Genomic DNA, 19259 nt, shown 5'->3' on the forward strand with positions numbered 1-19259 from the left:
TCTGCTATTTTCAAAAGATGTATATACATTTGAAAACTTGTGAAAAGGGACATTCTGCATAATGAGTACTTTCTACTTTTGTGCTTTAATTACGTTTTCATACCAATACTTTTGTACTTTTACTCAAGTCAATTTTGAATTCCCGACTTTCACTTGTAACAGAGTATTTCTACATTGCAGCATTGATACTTTTACTTAAGTAAAACATTGGATTACTTTTTCCACCACTGACAACCAGTATGTGGGTGGGTGTATATATATGTCCTGGCTGCCAAATATAAAAACAAATAGTCTACATACCATCTCAGAGCCCAGCTCTGAGATGGTATGTAGACGTGATTGGACCTTGGTCATAACAGCTTCTTCAAGGCTAGGGTCAAAGGTGCATGCTATCTCGAATACAGACACACACACAACAACGTCTGGTGTATTAGCTGTCAAAGATGTAAAGATGTCTGGGTTATCACAGAGATGAAACGTGGATGGAATGACACGGGAATGTTTTCTCACATTTTGAAAAGTCATTTGCTATGAGTTCCACTATTCTGTCATGGCGTGCTATATGTACAACTCTCTGTATGCATAATAGCCATTCAAGATGTGTGGCAGTGTTTCAGTGCCCTGTTCTGTGCTGTGGTGCTTGAGAAGATTGAGTCTGGTGGGACGGACTTGTAGTCTGGCTTTTACTGTGAAAGTTATTATGTCCTCGTTGCAGTGCAGTGTTCTTAAGGAATGAGTCTGAGACAGAGTGATCAGTAAAGGGAAGACAAGCGAGTTTCCCCTGGAGTGACGTTGACCAGCAAACAGTAGGCGACTGTCCTGCCCTGACCTGGACGAGGGGGTCAGTTATAATGTCCTCTGAGACCCTCAGTCCCTGAGTCAGACCACACCCACTCCAGGGACACTCCAGTGCGGACACAGAGGTTGTTCAGATCTGGCCAATCTGACCAGACCCCAAAACCAGCGGAACAGGTTTTAAATTTCCCGATGAGTTTCCTCCTGAAACCAAGAAAGTGGGGCACTGGCCAGTGGGACCTTAGACGCACGCACGCACGCACACACACACGCACACGCACACGCACACGCACACGCACACGCACACGCACACATACACATACACATACACACACACACACACACACACACACACACACACACACACACACACGATAGATCCAAACCAAGGGGCAAGGCTGAGATATTTACTATGAGGCCAACCCGGATGTTTAGTAAATGTCCAGCGAGAGGCGCTGTTTCACCCGTGCCGACCTGTGAGTTCAGAAAGAATTTATTTTAACGCAAGCCGATGGGTTTTTACCAACTTTCAGACTCGATTTTCTTACTGTAATAAAAATTGTCATAAATTCTATATGCTTCCAGTCGCTAGTTTAAAGTCTCCTTTCAATCATCAGGATATGCGTTTTGCTAAATTATGGTTCTATTTATTATAAAATTGACGATAAAGTAGGCTATTCTCTAGGAGGGGCGGGATGATTTGATTGACACGCTACACAACCAATAGCATTCATTCCCCGCCCCCCGCTCTTGATTGACAAGTTACCCAACCAATAATGGTCTGAACTCATTCTGACGCGTAGTGAAAGATGGCGGAGCCACAGTCTGCAGCAAAGGATTCATTTTCGGTCTGTAGAAAGCAGCGGAGGGGGTTTGTCCATCTCATTTATACAGTCTATGATCCAAACACAGATCAGAAGAAGGTTACATTACGGTCAAACCAGATACAGCTGCTGCACATTAACACACAGAGGAAACACATTGATGACATACTACTACAGCAGAAATTTGACAGATTTTTGTCCCCCCCCCCCCCCCCCCTTAGCTACTCAAGGATATACAACGTCCTCTCCAGATAGACAGACTGCCCATGATAGCTGAGACAGAACAGTATTTGGCCAACTTGTTTTTGCATTTGTCTTTTGCAATATCCTCCCAATTGCAGGCTACGGAGCACAAGTTTGTGAACGTGGCCCAATAATAAGTTGACAGTTATATCCCAAGGTCACACACACACACACACACACACACAGACACACACACACACACACACACACACACACGCACGCACACACACGCACGCACACACACGCACACGCACACGCACACACACACGCACACACACAATTCGCCTTCTAAATGGCCAGTACGGTCACACAGTCTTCTACTGTTGTGCAGCTCCACTGGTTTTTGGGAGCAGCGTGGGGGGGGGACTAACATTTCTTCCGAGGCACGCTGTTGTTGACAGGAGGAGAGTGTTGTTCATTTACTTTTGTGTGGCCCTGGCCCTGCACAGTACTGTGTGTCAACCCCACCAATGGCAGTGAACCCGTGAGTGCTGTTTAAATTTGAGCTCCATCCAACCTCAGCTGAGTCAAGCTGACTTTGGAGTGCATTGAACGCTCTATCAACTGGACCATTGTTGGCAGAAGCCAAGGGCCCTGTTGACTCCACTGTACTGCATTGACAAACACCAGCACTCAGTGCATTTCCCTAATTGGTTACCGGCTGTAGTGTGTGTGTGTATGTGTGTGTGTTTGTCTGTGTGTGTGGGGAGGTGGGGGGGGGGTTGTGTAATTGATTGCGAGGCAATATGGTTGATTTGCAACTCAACCAAGCTAATAATTTGTTATTGATCGGAGCATTAGTGAGAAAAACACTACACGGAGACCTAACCCCACCAAAGTGAGCGCACACAAATGTGATGCGCTCGGTTTTTAATCTACTTTAATGATATTACACCTGGCTAAGCTAACACTGTAAAGAGCGCACGGGAGGAGGGAGATGATGAACTGCTTGTTTTCAGCCCGGTGCCACGCGCTCATACGTTATGTCTGCAGGAGATTGCATTTACTCAGGAAGCAAAAGGAGTGTGTGTGTGTGTGTGTGTGCGTGTGCGTGTGCGTGTGCGTGTGCGTGTGCGTGTGTGTGTGTGTGTGTGTGTGTGTGTGTGTGTGTGTGTGTGTGTGTGTGTGTGTGCGCGCGTGCAAAATGGATCTGCTGGCATACATACTGTATCTAAACTCGTTTTTTGGAGGGAGTTAGATATAAGTACTTAGACTTATTTATGAATGTATCTGCATTGGACTTTAACAGACTTAAACTTACAGTAAATGCAATAATAAAACAAGGATGACTGAGGCGAGGGGGTCTAAGAAAATAGCTGTGCAGACATTTTCCCAGCCCAAACACAGGGTGTCTAGGAAGTCGTAGATTTTAAGTGGATACTAGCGGCTCTGGTCTTTCGTTTTCGACTCATGGAAACTCGTGCCCCATTGAACCTCACAATCGCATTCCATTTCCCAATGTTAATCAGCCGTTAAATGAACTCCCAAAGTTTAATTGCACAATTTAAGTAATTATCTCGGGGGTGGGGGGGAGGTCAGGGGTCAGTCGCTGACTGCTGAAGGCTCCTCTCCAGTGGTGAAAAGTAACTAAGTACATTTACTTAAGTACTGTACTTTTTTGAGGTATTTGTACTTTACTTGAGTATTTCCAATACTTTTACTTCTACTCCACTACATCTCAGAGGCAAATATTGTACTTTTACTCCACTACAATTATTTGAAAACGTTAGTTACTAGTTACCTTTCAGATATAAATTATGATATTATGAAACATACATTAACCACTTTAGCCCTATTTTATACCTAGGCTATTTGAAAATAGCCAATCTACAAGCTCAGAAGGCGTCGCATCGTGACGCGTTGTGAGCTTGTAGATCTGCTATTTTCAAACATTTTAGTACTTTTACTTTTGGTACTTTAAGAACATTTTGATAACAATACTTTTGTACTTTCACTCAAGTAAAATTTTGAATTCCGGACTTTTACCTGTAGCGGAGTACTGCTACATTGCAGTATTGAATACTTTTACTTAAGTAAAACATTTGAGTACTGTTTCCACCGCTGCTCGTCTCCAGTGTTTTTCCACCATTCCATGGTCCATCTCATTCTCTCTTTAGTTTTTTTCCCACTCTCTGCAGGCTTACTGTACTTCACTCTTCTGATCTCCAATCCCCCCACAGTGCACCACATCTCTCTGGTCGACCTGTCTCTCCCTTAAAGCCACACTCAGATAACCTCTCCTCTATGTCTTTCACCTTACAGATGTTGTGGCTTGACTTCAAGGATTATACGCCTTTCAATCGCCTTCTCTTTTCCCTCGCTATCGACATGACCTTCTGTGCCCAAGCCCCCCCCCCCCCCCCCCCCCCCCCCCCCATTCCCTTAGGAATTTAGTACGGGAGCGCCTTGAAAGGAGAAATGGTTTCTGAAGTGACTCAAAGGCCACTTTTTTTCCTCTCCAAAGCCTATAGATGTAGAACTTTCAGGTTATATTGTTAGTCCTTACATTTATTCTGGAACTTACTTTCTCAGTCTCGCTCTCTCGTTCTCTCTCTCTCTGTTGAATAAAAGTTCACAGTCACCATGACATGTCTTTCTATTGGCTAACTCTTGGCTTTGTCTAAAAGGATGACTTACATACTTATAGTTGACCGAAAATAGCCGGTGCACAGGCTCACAACATGGGGGCTTGTAGATCTGTGTGTGACACGTATACCAAGTATGAATCAGGCATTTAAACCTTAACCCATGGGGCTTAAGTTCAGAAGCATCCTCCATAAAGTGTCTCGGATATTTCATGAAAGCAATTATGAGGGAGGTCAGCAGGGAGGATGGTAGGAATTGGGTGTATATTTACGCTTGACCTTGTTATTTCTTTGTTTTGTTTCTTTCCCATTCCTTCCCTTGGGTACATAATAGTTTTTGTACTGCACCGTTATTATGATTTTATAAAAATATATGAGACACGAACACGGTTCTCAAGTGGGTCTCTTGGAATATAAAGGGTTGTGGAAGAGGAAAAAAAATCTGTCATTTTTGAAAAAAGAGAAAGTAAACCCAATTTATCTGAAATACCAAATTGAAGAGGAACTGGGTTGAACAGGTTTACTTCTCCTCGTACAGCTCCAACAAAAGGGCCACGGCAATTCTCATTAATTAAAATATTCCATTCATTCTCGAAACAACGAGAAAAGGACCCAAGAGGGTAGATTTATCCTTATAATGGATGGCGCACTTGAAAAATCGTGAAAACGTGTGCAAATCTTTGAATATATATTGTTTTAAAGCGAACATTTTTAACTCAATTCTTTGCTTCTGGGGGTCCCTGGAACAAAATATTTTCAGATGGGGGGTCCGCAGCCAAATACATATCGTTTTGGGGGTCCTTGACATGAAAAAGTTTGAGAACCACTGATATATAGCAACATACGTTTTTCAGAAAACTGTTAGGATTTAGAAGACATTTTGTAGAATCCCCAGAAGCAAAGATTTGAGTTACAAATGTTCGCTTTAAACAGTATAAGATTTGCACACATTTTCATGATTTAAAAAGAAAATAGCAGATCTACAAGCTCATAGGGCGGCACTCGGTGCCGCGCTATGAGCTTGTATATCTGCTATTTTTGAATAGCCATAGTATAAAATAATGGTTAAAGTGGTTAAAATCCATGTCTCATTGTCTCTCTCTCTCTCTCTCTCTCTCTCACAGCTACAACTCAGAGGCCCACCTTGGCAGCTAGAGAGGAGAGAGCTCGTCACCACCATGACCGCGCCCTCGCGGGACTCCGCCCCCTCGTCTGTGGCCGGCCTGCACCTGCTCGTCCTCGTCCTCCTCCCCTCCGCGCTTTCCCAGAACACCCCGTCGTCGCTGCCCGCCACCCTGACCCCGCCCCCCTCGCTGCTGGCGGCGGACCCCTCCCTGTCGCGACCCGAGTGCGCCAAGAGAGAGCACCCCAAGGTGTCCGTCCAAGGTGAGAACATCATCACCTCCCCCTATAAACTAACGCAACTGCTGTGGTCTTTTTCTACTAAGACGGTGCTTCTCAACCAGTGGTCCCCGGGGACCGCCAGTGGTCCTTGAGGGGGTTCCAGGTGGTCCCCTGGCTAAATGATGGAGAGTTGGTAAATATAGGCTACTATGGAGGCAAGAGTTCCGTCAAGAATGTCAAGAGTCTACATAGCAACAGAGGGCGGGGCAAACGTTGGAGGGAGATTGGTCGATAGGATGGACAAAGCTCAGTAAGCTGAAAGCAGATTGGCTGGTACTGCTGTTAAGACGGCTTATTGGTTGAAACAGTAACAGTATTAGATATTTAACTCTTGAGAGCGTAAAATGAAACCAAATGGACCCTTACGGGTCCATTTGGTTTCATTTTACGCTCACAAGAGTTAAAGTATTGTTAAACATCTGCAAGACTTAATTAAACAATTGTTATTTTGATCAACGTTGGCCTGTGATCTCTCCTATGGTACCAACATCAACACAGCATGGAATTGTGGACAAAATCGTATCCAACGACAACAAAATATTCAATGTTTTGGGTCTGAGAGTCTAAATCTCATGAAACGGGGGTCCGTGCAGGCTCAAATGCCGAATAAATAACGGACCTTGATACGAAAAGGGTTGAAACCCACTGTACCAAGACATAGAACCTGCTGTGTTCGGGTAGGAACCACATGCTCGTTGACAAGAGGTATATTGGCTGAAGCTCAAAGTGCAATATCTCCTGTTCCCGAGTCAATGTTCCGTCTCTTAGCTCAGCAGTAGAAATGTCAGCCCTTGAGCGTTTGAGTGCCATGTAGAACATATATCTTATGGATTTGCAGCTTTAACTTTGAGAGTGTAAACATAAGGAAGCATCCACTTTGTGTGGTATTCGTGTAGACCAAAGGTCCTGTCAAGTTGCCGATGCATAACGTTACACAGGAACCCCTAAGAAGGCTTATTTGTACACATCTTCAAACTTGCTTGGGTATGCATAGTTCTTTTAACAGACTTTTCTTTTCAAGTGGTTGTGGTCCGGTTGATATGGTAATACGCACGCAGGTGTTGTTACTGCCATGTTTGAACATTTTGTGCAGCACTGGAAGGAAGACGGGAGAGATGTCTCCTGTGTGTCTCGGTAAGGGACGGCTCCCTGTATAGACAAGTCTTACAACCTGCCTGCCTTTTCATATCACTGCGTGTCTGAGATGCTGTGTACTGATGTACACAGCTGGTGATGGACTCAAATATGCTGTATGCACATGCACGCACACACACAAGCATGCACACACGCACGCAAACACAGATTTTCGGGAGATAAACAGCTAAGCAGTTATCTCTGCACCAGCTTAAATACAGTTTTTCTAAATTGCTAAAACACTAAACCCCATTCTCTGAACCAAATCTTCAGTGGCCTGACCCCATTTGTCAAATGAATCAATCTTTTTGCAAGACTTTTTTTTTTGGCAACACTTAAACCCTATATACTTATTTGACCGGGGTCCCCCCCAGTGTGTGTGTGTGTGTGTGTGTGTGTGTGTGTGTGTGTGTGTGTGTGTGTGTGTGTGTGTGTGTGTGTGTGTGTGTGTGTGTGTGTGTGTGTGTGTGTGTGTGTGTGTGTGTGTGTGTGTGTGTGTGTGTGTGTGTTTTGTTTCCCTCCACACCAAATGTACTTGCAGAATCTATTTGTAGATTGGCTATTTTCACCGAATGTTCGCCCCAGAATAGGGATGCTAGGTTTCATGAGGTTAAACGGTTTTGGACTGTGATGCACTTGGCGTTGCAAAGTGGTAAACACGGGCGACAAAGGTTAAACACAACTACAACACAGTTGTCATGGACCATGGTTTACACACAACGACGCAACATAGTTTAGACTTGTTTCTAATGATGTGATGGAACCAAATGGACAGAATATAAGCTCAGCTCAGAGTGCACAGGTGTCATAGATGCATTGAATGTTGATACCAACAATGGATTGAAACAATCTGGGATGCAAAGGAGGAGGAGATTTTCTTTTTCAGGATTTTTAGTTTTGAGTGTGAGCAGCAGGATTATCAGCAGGCAGTGTAACCTGTCTTATGTCATGGTTTTGGACAATTCAGATTGAACTGTGGTGTCCAGATACTCCAGTTGGTTCACCAACAACCAGCAATTCACTAGTAAGAGACCACACCTCTACTTAAGTTTAACAATGTATTGAAACGTAATGAGATGAATGTGGAACGTGATGAGAAACCCAAGGTTAGGGCGAGACTCAGGGTGGGGGTGTAGTCTCAGGAGCTGACGGCCATCGTTGCTCTACTCGGGGAGCAGTCGGTCGTCTCTGCTCCGTCACTGTTCCCAGAATTCCTAGAAAAATAGAGACAGAAGGAAGGAGAGCGAGAATCGAGGCCGACGGAGGAGGTTGGGGTGGAAGGAGGACGACAAACTTGAAAGCAATGAATAGTCGAAATAGCTGATCTCACAAGTTGCATTTATACTGTGGTGATTGCAACAAGGATTGGCTGTGGTGAGTGGAGGCAGGTGTAGTGGATACGGGTGATTGTGAATGGGGAGTGGCTAATGAATGAAGGTAGGTGTGGTAGATAGGGAAGCGATTGAGAACGGGGAGTGGCCGTGATAAGCAGAGGGTGGTCTCTACTCCTGAACATATGTTGAGCACAACTACATTAAATAAATGTTAGCCTTCCAACATACTGTACAGCCATTCTCTCAACCCAGTAGAAGAGTTTTGGTGGGTGGAAGGTTTATGGTGGGAATGGAATTGATTGGCCTGTGGTGAGCTACTGTAGTTGCGGAGTGTTATCAAGGCTGGATCCGGCATACAAGAGGATTTTTTTCCTCCCTGTTGCCTGGCAAGAGACAATGTTGCATAGCAAATAGAATGAGCTTCTCATCTCCTTTGATTTAGTAGTAGCACAATGTTTTTGAGTTTACAGTAATGTGCCTTTTGGGCTTACTGTATTTTTATGCAAGTGCTGAATATACAGATATTCAATACTATATTGCTGGCAGTACTTACAGTTATATATTATTCACTATACTAAGTAGTGATTACAGGCTCTGGGCGCTGTGTTCTCAATGTTTTGAAGTAGCGTCTAATGAATGCTCCGTAGTGGTATTGTTTGTTTGACCTGAAAGCATTGTTTGATTTTTTAGCACAAATGGATTTGAGGCGATCGTTTGATTGTGCCAGAAGAGTCAGGGGTTTTGTGAATGTAGTTTGAAGATTTGTTTTGTATTGAAAGTTTTTTGAGAAAATGGGTGAAGGTTGCAAGATAATGTGTCTTAATAGCGATTATGAAAAACTCAAATATCATGCTGTGTGACCCACACAGGTCAAGAAGAAGCTAAAATAATGACGTGGGGAAAGATGTCGATAGACAGAGAACATTGGGCGCAGTAGACAACGCTAATCGCTATCCTATCGAGTCTGTTCATCTGTGGCACAAGCTAACAAACAACATGCCATGAAATGGGACAGGATTGCAGGATTGTTTGAACCTGCAGGGAGTCACTGATACAGTAGATATGGTGGGATGAAGGGTAAACACACACAGAATTGATGTGTATTTATGTCTTGTTTTTGTCCCTTTTTAACCCCTTAAGACCTGAGGCCGATTCTACAAAATGTATTCTAAATCCATTTTTTTTTAAACTGAAAAACTAAAATGTCAGTGATTCTCAAACTTTTTCATGTCAAGGACCCCAAAATTATATGTATTTGGCCGCGGACCCCATCTCATAATATTTTGTTCCAGGGAGTAGGGACCCCCCAGAAGCAAATATTTGAGTTACAAATGTTCGCTTAAAAATATATATATTCAAAGATTTGCACACATTTTCAAGATATTTCAAAAATAGCAGATCTACAAGCTCGTAGATTTGCTATTTTTGAATAGCCAAAGTGTAAAATAATGCTTTTTTTAGCTCAAATAAAAAGATGACACAGATGCGTTCCCGGTTTTAATGGGTTAAAAACAAAATGTTTTACCTGTGGTGAAGATTGAAGGGAAAGAAAAATGGAAAGAAGAAGTGGGAATCAGAAAGAAAGAGGGAATCAGAAAGAAAGAAACGCCTAAATTGAAGTGGTAGCCGACAGTGGTTTTGTCTGATTGGAAATCACAGCCAAACCCCCTTCCGAAAATATATTATAGACATTTCCTCCGGTTCTTCATGCCGTCTTGTTTTGTTTTTTATTACAGTAAAGTATTGCTTTCCGACACTCTTCCCCTCTCTGTCCTGTGGCCATGTATTACAGTAGGCTTATTATACACCTGGGTTTCAGCCAGAGGAAATGCATCACAAAGATCTCAGCTATACTCCGAGACGGGCTCTTTTCATCATTGTGGAATCGCAAACCTGTAATATAAACACAATTGCTAATATTGTCAGGGGACCGGAGATTCATGTGTGGAGAAAACAGAATGCGTCGTCGTATGATTTTTTAACGTTCACACGTTGCACAAGCAGTGGCGGAAAAAGTACTCAAATGTATTGTAGTATCAATACTGCAATGTAGAAGTACTCCATTACAAGTAAAAGTCCGGAATTCAAAATGTACTTGAGTAAAAGTACACTTATGATGTAAGTATTGTCATCAAAAAGTACCAAAAGTAGAAAGTGCTCATTGTGCAGAAAACAGAAAGTTTTCAAATTTATAAAATGTATAAAACCTATTTTGAAAATTGCAGATCTACAAGCTCACATTGCGTCGCATCGCGACGCAATGTGAGCTTGTAGATCGGCTATTTTCAAATGGCCGAAATGTATATAGGGCTGAATTGTGTAATGTGTGTTTTGTAATAATAATCAAAATCTACAAAGTAACTAGTAACTAACGTTTTCAAATAATTGCAGTGGAGTAAAAGTAGAAGTAAAAGTACAGAAAATTGGAAATACTCCAGTAAAGTAAAAATACCTCAAAACTGTAAGCTTAAGTACAGTACTTGAGTAAAGTTACTTTACACCAGCCAGGTAGAAACAGCAACTTTCCGTCTCAAAGTCATGTGCATATAATCACCTATGCGCTGGGGGGGGTGGGGGGGGGGTGCTCTACCTCTCCATTCACCCGTCGTGGCCCTCAGCTTGGTCCCCAGATGTCCAGATTAGTCGGAACCTCATGTCGGTGCCTCACTTCAAAGGGCGCCGCCACTTGAGAATGGCTCTCACGGTCGGGTTGAGGCCGAGGAGGTGCATTGCACGGCTGGCCCGTCAAAAGGGCCTCTGCACGCGGGGTCCTTTTTATGCGGAGGCAGCCATATAGAAAGGCCGGGGCACAATGAAGGTGTCAGCGAGAACCTGAAGATTAGCCTCCGTGATTGATGAGCGTTTTATAGCAGTTTGTTGAAGCGCTGCCCCTTGCTCACCTGGAGCAGGGCAGAGGGGGCCGGGCCCAGGAGGATTGAAAGATGGTGTTGTGATGGTGATGATGGTGGTGTGCTGTGTGGGTTTGTGTGTGTGTGTGTGTGTGTGTGTGTGTGTGTGTGTGTGTGTGTGTGTGTGTGTGTGTGTGTGTGTGTGTGTGTGTGTGTGTGTGTGTGTGTGTGTGTGTGTGTGTGTGTGTGTGTGTGTGTGTGTGTGTGTGTGTGTGTGTGCGTGCGTGCGTGCGTGCGTGCGTGCGTGCGTGCGTGTATTACTATACTTGTGAGGACCAAACGTTCTCACAAGTATGGTAGAATTTGAGGAATAGCCGTTGTGAGGACCATTTTCCTGGAATAATTGTTGTTTTATGGTTGAATTTTTTTTAGAGATACGTTTACAATTAGAAAAATATTCAGGTTGGGATTAGGATTAGACATTTAGAGGTTAGGTTTAGGGGTCGGGTTGTAGATTTTTCCCATTTTATACTCAGTTGTGAGGCGATGGCACACACCGTAAAATGGCCGATCTACAAGCTCACAACGTGTCGCAGCGCGACACGTTGTGAGCTTGTAGATCTGCTATTTATCGGCTTTAGACTTGCGGTTAAAAATGCCCCAAAATAAATCATAAATCAATCATAAAATCGGCCTCCTAAAATGTTGATGTCCTCACAAGTATAGTAATACAAACGTGTGTGTGTGTGTGTGTGTGTGTGTGTGTGTGTGTGTGTGTGTGTGTGTGTGTGAGTGAGTGAGTGAGTGAGTGTGTGCGTGCGCGCGTGAATGTTCCATTCATGTATTGAATTGAAGTGGTGCATGTGCATGATGCATGTCAGGGTTTGGCTTTTAATCCTGCCAATGTGTGTCAGTGTGAGTTTAGAGCCTCCAGGATCAAGAGGCGGTGCGCACCGTCCTCTGCATTTTAAGCTGTTCCGGTTACACCCTGGGATACTTTGATTGAACCAGGGCGACGTTTGGGGTCCCGCAGGGGATGATGGCAACTGCCACCCCCATAGCGTTCGCATTTAACCTCAAAGTCAGTTATTTCATGCATATTTTCTCTTCGTTATTTCATCTCAATCCACACACCCATCCAACTACATGTGACATGTGACACACATGTTATAGACAAGTTCTCGTGTTTGCAAACTAGCCCATTAAGGAGTTGGGGATTTTTAGATTTGAGCTAAAAAGCATTATTTTACACTTTGGCTATTTTTTTTTTAAATCGAGAAAATTCGTGCAAATCTTTGAAAATATATATATTCTTTAAAGTGAACATTTGTTACTCAAATCTTTGCTTCTGGGGGGGTCCCTGGAACAAAACATCTTGAGATGGGGGGTCGGCGGGCCAAATACGTATCATTTTGGGGGTCCTTGACATGAAAAAGTTTGAGAACCACTGATACAGAAACATACGTTTTAAAGAAAACTGAAGACATTAGTAAGAATCGGCCTCAGGTCTTAAAGGGTTAGTTCAGATTTTTTGAGTATTTTTTGTAGGAAATACTTACCATTAATGTAGTGGTTGCAAAGGTATTAATTGATTGCCCGAGTCCCGTGGTCAGAGTTATGGTCCGTTTCTGATAAATATGAAGTAGTTCCGGTAGATTAGTAGATTTGGTGGGGGCCGCTCATTAAAAATAAATTAATTTAAAAAACTAGCGTCATTTGTAATGTTCAACTATTTCTACCATATAGAGCAAGTTTCGTTCAATTTCGACCCCTCTTTCACATGGTATTAATGTTTGTGTCCAGAATCACTACGCCGCGGAAGCCTACTCACGCACAAAATATATGACACAAAAAATAGTACCATGTGACAGAGGGGTCGAAATTGAACGAAACTTGTTCTATATGGTGGAAATAGGTCAACAATACAAATGATGCTAGTTTTTTTTTTTTTTTTTTTTTTAATGAGCGGCCCCCTCCAAATCTACTAATCTACCGGAACTACATTCATATTTATCAGAAACGGACCATAACTCTGACCACGGGACTCGGGCAATCAATTAATACCTTTGCAACCACTACATTAATGGTAAGTATTTCCTACAGAAAATACTCAAAAAATCTGAACTAACCCTTTAATGGTTAATCACTTTCAACCCCAATTTGGCATGTAGCATTCTTTATAGCAAAAATAGCTGATCTACAAGCTCACATACTGCTGTCAGTTCAGACTGCGATAGTTATTGTGCACCGCTGTCTTTAAACTCAGCTCTTCAGCCTCCACGTCATCCCCTCACACTATGTTATCCAGATTTACAGTATGTCGGTTACGTATTTAGATGTATGCTGTCCACTGATGCTATGTATGTTATTTACTGTAGTTGGTATGTTATTTTAGACAGTTGCTAGGTTTCATGTGTACCTGCTATCCTTACTTTGTAGCACCTCATTGACTCTTGGCAGTTACGTGACTGCTTACCCAGACCCATAGAGAGAGAGAGTTATGACACGCTTTGATCTCGCCGCAAAGCGGGGCAGCTATGGACTATAGTTCCAAACATTGGAACTATACTTTTTTTTTTAATTCTTTGACAGTAATGTAATGACATGCTCAAAATAGGGACTTTTTTGTGTGCCAGGCCGGGACCCCATAAGAGAATAGTATTGTTGTTACATTCGATTTAGCACAGAATTCTACAACTGTCTACAGCAAGGGTCTTCAACGTTTTCAGGCCAAGGAAGCTGAGAGAGAGATGAATCAGGGACCCCCTCTATATTGTATAAAATTGTGTTTCTGATTTAACTTTCTTTGTTTACTTGGTCTGCTCTTTTTTTCCCTCTACACCAAACACCTCTTTACCAAAAAATAGCCGATCTACAAGCTCACAACGCCTCGCAGCGCGAGGCGTTGTGAGCTTGTAGATCTGCTATTTTTTGGTAAAGTTCTCCTTAGAAAAGGGATGCTAGGGTTGAAGTGGTTAAGGTAAAAAAAATAAATCATATCACACAAAGATTTGGCGGACCCCCTGTAGTACCTCTGAGGACCCCCTAGGGGTCCCGGACCCCCTGTTGAAGACCCCTGGTCTACAGTATATACTGTAGGTGGAGAGAAGAATGAAACCTCTGATCTGAATAGTCATGCTTATACACTATATCTAACATAATCTGTTCCTCATTTTGGTGGGAACCCCTCGGAACCCTCTGAAGGTCCCCCTTGGGAGTCCCCGGACCACACGTTGAAAACCCCGCTGACATAACAGGCCGAGAGACACACTTTTATCAGTGACACATGCTCCCGAGGTATATGGTGGAGTGGTCGCGTTGTGTGTTGTCAACAACACTGATACACATCGCCTCCAGATGAAGCGAGGATGTGGGGGAGATAAACTGGGTACTTAAGGCACGGGAGAATCAAAGCTCTCCATCAGGCCGGACTCCATCTGCACCAACTCACCACGATGGCCCCCGCAGCCCCACTCCACACCTACTCACATCTCTGTCTGCTCCATCACACCCCGCAGACACAGCAGGGTGTGTGTGTGTGTGTGTGTGCGTGCGTGCGTGTTTGTATGTGTGTGTGTGTTACTATACTTGTGAGGACCAAACGTCCCCACAAGTACAGTAGAATACGAGAAATAGATGTTGTGAGGAACCATTTTCTTGGTCCTCACAAGAGAAATTGTTATTTTATGGTTTAAAAACGTTTTTTAGAGATACGTTTACAATTAGAAAACGATTCAGGTTGGGGTTAGGTTTAGGATTAGACCTTTAGAGATTAGATTTAGGGGGTCGGGTTGTAGATTTTTCCCATTTTATACTTAGTTGTGCGGCGATGTCAAACACCGGAAAATAGCCGATCTACAAGCTCACACGTTGTGAGCTTGTAGATCTGCTATTTTCCGGCTTTAGACTTGCGGTTAAAAATGCCCCCCCAAAAAAACATAAATCAATGATAAAATCGGCTTCCTGAAATGTTGATGTCCTCAAAAGTATAGTAATACAAACGTGTGTGTGTGTGTGTGTGTGTGTGTCCGTGCCAAAAGCAGTATGATTGCCCATGGTGCTCCAGACACCACAGAGATGAAATATGAGTTCAGAGGCACGCGAACCCACACATCCACAGCCATGACACCCTGCAGCCAACACGTACGATCGAGGAGGACGATATTGGCTGACTCCAACACAACACCGTGGGTCTGCTGATAACAGCTTGGAAACAGAGGTGGTGGCGACGTGGTTGTTGTTGTTGTTCTCTCGGTGTGGCGTCCGCCTTTTTGTTTGGTTACATAAGAAGTATGATGAAAAGGCGTGTGTGTGTGGGTGAAAAGTGGGTTTATGGACCTCAGCAGATTGGTGAGTTTAAACGGAGAGGATCTATGTTTAGACTGGCAGCTTAGATCAGATTTTTGGCCTATCCAGATTGGAATCGGATTTGTTTTCCAGATTTGAATCGCATTCCAAGGTCTTATGAAATATGATTCAAATCAGATTTCTAAAGATGCGACTCAGTCTGGACAGCCTGAGTTACAGTATACTTCGTCATACCACAGTGTCTCTTGACGAAATGTACAGCCTATCTGCAATCTCTTATCATTTTTATCCCACGATTTTGTAACCCATATTTTTTCACCCAGTGCCAATTGCCTATGTAATCCTGGGCGCTACTCTCCCTCTGCCAGCCTGGGGAGAGCCCAAGCTGAAGCTCATGCCTCCTTCAATGCATGAGGACCAAGCAGGCAGCCGATCTGCAGGCTCACGTTGAGCTTGCAGATCGGCAATTTTCGGTGAGTGACACGATCATACAATAGAGTATATAAGTTAATAAGCATTACGCCTAAGTTGTTGTTACGTTGTCACCACGGCAACCAATGTACGGTAGATTGAGGAATACGCAAAACCGATCGAATCACTTATCGCAAATAACAGCGTGGACAGTCACGCCTAAACATCAGATTGGAGAAAGGTTGCCGAAAAGGTAGCGAACCCCCCCCTCGAAACGAGCCACCTCCACGTCACCTCCACGAGGAGGTAACAGGCACCTTCCTCCCAGACAGACATGTGTGTACAGAAGAAGTGACGGATAGCAACGAGACACTTTCACTCAGGTTTCTCTATCTCTATTTAACCCTTTAAGACCGGGAACGCATCTGTGTGACCACTTTAACCATTATTTCGTACTTTGGCTATTCAAAAATAGCAGATCTACAAGCTCATAGCACGGCACCGAGTGCCGCGCTACGAGCTTGTAGATCTGCTATTTTTGAAAAATCGTGAAAATTTGTGCAAATCTTTGAGTGTATATATATATTTTTTTAAGCGAACAAAACTCAAATCTTTGCGTCTGGGGGGGTCCCTGGAACAAACTTTTAGATGGGTGTTGGCAGCCAAATACATATCATTTTGGGGGTCCTTGACATGAAAAAGTTTGAGCACCACTAATATAGAAACATACGTTTTTCAGAATACTGTTGGGATTTAGAAGACATTTGTAGAATCGGCTTCAGGTCTTAATGGGTTAAACAGAGAGCTGGGCTCAGTTTTTGCCCCCCCCCCCCCCCCCCCCCCCCCTGGGTGAGACGGATCTGAACGTGCGGGTCACCTTCACCCACAACAAGCTCAGATGGCTGTCATGGGTCCATGCCTGAAGTGAGACAAGTGAGCACAGTATCTACTGTCATCATTAAAAGCCCAACCAGATGCCAGATTTAGGGGGTCGATTGCCGATACACGACGATACGATGTCGTCGTAAAAAAAAAAAAGGCTAATAATGGCCGAACCATTATGTCGGTCTGGCTCTCTAGTCCAATGGTTCTCAAACTTTGACATTTCAAAGTCTCGCCTTAACTCAGACAGTGTACAAATGGAACCAAATTTTGGTTCCATTTGTACACTCTCTGAGTTACATACTTGTAAGGGTCGATTTAGACCCCCCCTAAAGGAACCCAAAGAGTCCCTGAAATCCACTTTGAGAACCTCTGCTCTTAAGTCATCATCACCGTCCCCTCCATCTTTCTCAAGTCCTCTCTTTACACACCAGCTACTCCTCCTACCCCCCCCTCTCTCTCTCTCTCTCTTCTCATCTCCCTGGCCTCTCTTCCTCCCTCCCTCCCTCCCTCCCTCCCTCCCTCCAAATCCCTCTCCCCTTCATTCCCTCCGCTATCACTTTCTCTCTCATGGCTCATCTGCCTCCCTTCCATCACTCCTCCTCCTCCCTTCTCTCTCTTTTGTTCTCCTCTGCGGTATATAGTCAGAGGAATGCATTGTGCCGCTCCTCTATCACGCCGTCTGGGTAATGGCGCTGTCGTTTAGCCGCGCCGCGCCGCACCGGGCTGTCTGAAGCGAGGCTCTCTGAGGCACGTGAAAAGTCATGTTCCTTTGAGGCGGCGATAACACTTTGACTGGAAAGGAAACAGGAAGAAGAACCTCTGTTTCTGCCTCTACCCCCCTCTCTCTCTCTCTCTCTCTCTCTCTCTCCCTATATCGGTCTCACTCTCTGTCTGTGTGTCTTGCTCTCTTCTCCTCTCTCTCATTATTTTTCTCACTTTCTCTATCTCTTCCTTTCTCACTCTCTCTCTCTCTCTCTTTCTCTCACTGTCTGTGTCTTGCTGTCCTTTCATTATGACAATGAGGCTAATTGGGCTGTGCTATCAGAGCCGTGCTGCTGTGTGTGCATGCTATCAGTCAGCCGGTTGAATGGTGCTCCATCACGTTGTTTAGCATGCCTCTGGGGCTCGCCTCTTAGCCACCGATGGCCTGTCAGTCAGTATATCAGATTCATAGTCCAGGAGAAAGGCAAGGGGAACAGAAAATAGGTCCCCGCTCACCCTCTATTGCCACTTTATCCCATTAAGGCCTGAGTCCGATTCTTAAAATGTTTTCTAAATCCTAACAGTTTTTTCACGATTTAAAAAAAATAGCCAAAGAAATCTAAAGTGACACAGATGCGTTCCAGGTCTTAATGGGTTATTTGAATAAAGGAGAGGCACCAAGGCAAATGACTTGGCTTTGGCCATCTCCACACTCACCACCTAATTTGCTGCGATGTTATCACTTGGCCCGAAGGCAAAGCTGCCGAGAACACGGACCAGAATGTATGTATATTCCTAAAAAAAGATGTTGTGAAACAAAACCACTTCCGGCCATATGAACGCAAAATGAACTGTCTGCACCAGGAAATGCCTGGTGGAGCTCATAAAGAGAGGGAAAGTACAGTATATGTCTCGTCCACCAACATTGTCCTTGCGAAGCACTTTTGTTATTATTGGTGAAAAATGTATAAAGATTACTATTTCCATTTGGCCAAAGCAAATATGGACCCTCACCACATTAAAACATGTCCACAAGCAGCCAGCTTGCGTAGAGCAGAACACCACATGGTGATTTGTGGGGCTTCCTTCACAAACTTCACACATACTAACTTACAAAGATCAAGATCAAGCCCGGGGGGCCACACTGTTATTATACTGTCTTGTTTTCTTTCGTTCTTTCGTTCTTTCTTTCTTTCGCTGTCTCTTTATTCTCCCCAGCCGTCCTCCCTCCCTCCCTATCCCCTTTTTCAGCAAACACCATAAATATTTGTCTGTTTGGACCGTGCTTCACTGCCGTCCTAAACTCACTCTAACTTTCTCTGCATACATCCAGACATGCATTGGCACTCTCTCTCTCTCACACACACACACACATGCACGCACGCACGCACACGCTCACGCACACGCACACACACACACACACACGATCAAGGGAACACAGGTGCGCTCCACACCACCCAGAGCACAGCAGCCCCCCTGGCAAATTGTCAGAGGCCGCGAGTATGTTGCTACGCTGGCGGTTTTGTGAGAGACAGTCAGACATTCTTTTCTGGACGCTGACTGGGAGCCTATTACCCTCTTGCCCCCCCTCCCCCCCCACAGCATCTCCCCTCCCCCTGTGTCTGCCCAGTACTACTACACTTTATCCCCGGGCCCTTTTTCTCTGTACTGACCCTGACCCGAAGACTCCTTCATCAGAGTAAAAAGGACGGATGGGATGGGCGTGGTGGTGGGGGGGTGCAGGGATGGAGCCAGAGAGATGTGCTTCACTGAGGCAGCACGGCA

At 44.3% G+C, this 19259-nt stretch overlaps 1 protein-coding gene across 2 annotated transcripts in view; it reads left to right on the forward strand.

The window, feature by feature from the left end:
* The window catches only part of sema5ba (sema domain, seven thrombospondin repeats (type 1 and type 1-like), transmembrane domain (TM) and short cytoplasmic domain, (semaphorin) 5Ba), a 210053-nt gene that overhangs the window by 67562 nt on the left and 123232 nt on the right, over positions 1 to 19259 (forward strand). For both annotated transcript variants that reach the window (XM_084084310.1, XM_084084311.1), the window contains exon 3: positions 5572 to 5833. In XM_084084310.1, the coding sequence (XP_083940436.1) occupies positions 5626 to 5833 (208 nt within the window). In that variant the 5' untranslated portion in view covers positions 5572 to 5625. The remainder of the gene's footprint in view (positions 1 to 5571; positions 5834 to 19259) is intronic.

The sequence above is a fragment of the Gymnoscopelus microlampas genome (genome assembly GCF_963454915.1).
Source record: "Gymnoscopelus microlampas genome assembly, chromosome: 17".
Taxonomy (NCBI): domain Eukaryota; kingdom Metazoa; phylum Chordata; class Actinopteri; order Myctophiformes; family Myctophidae; genus Gymnoscopelus; species Gymnoscopelus microlampas.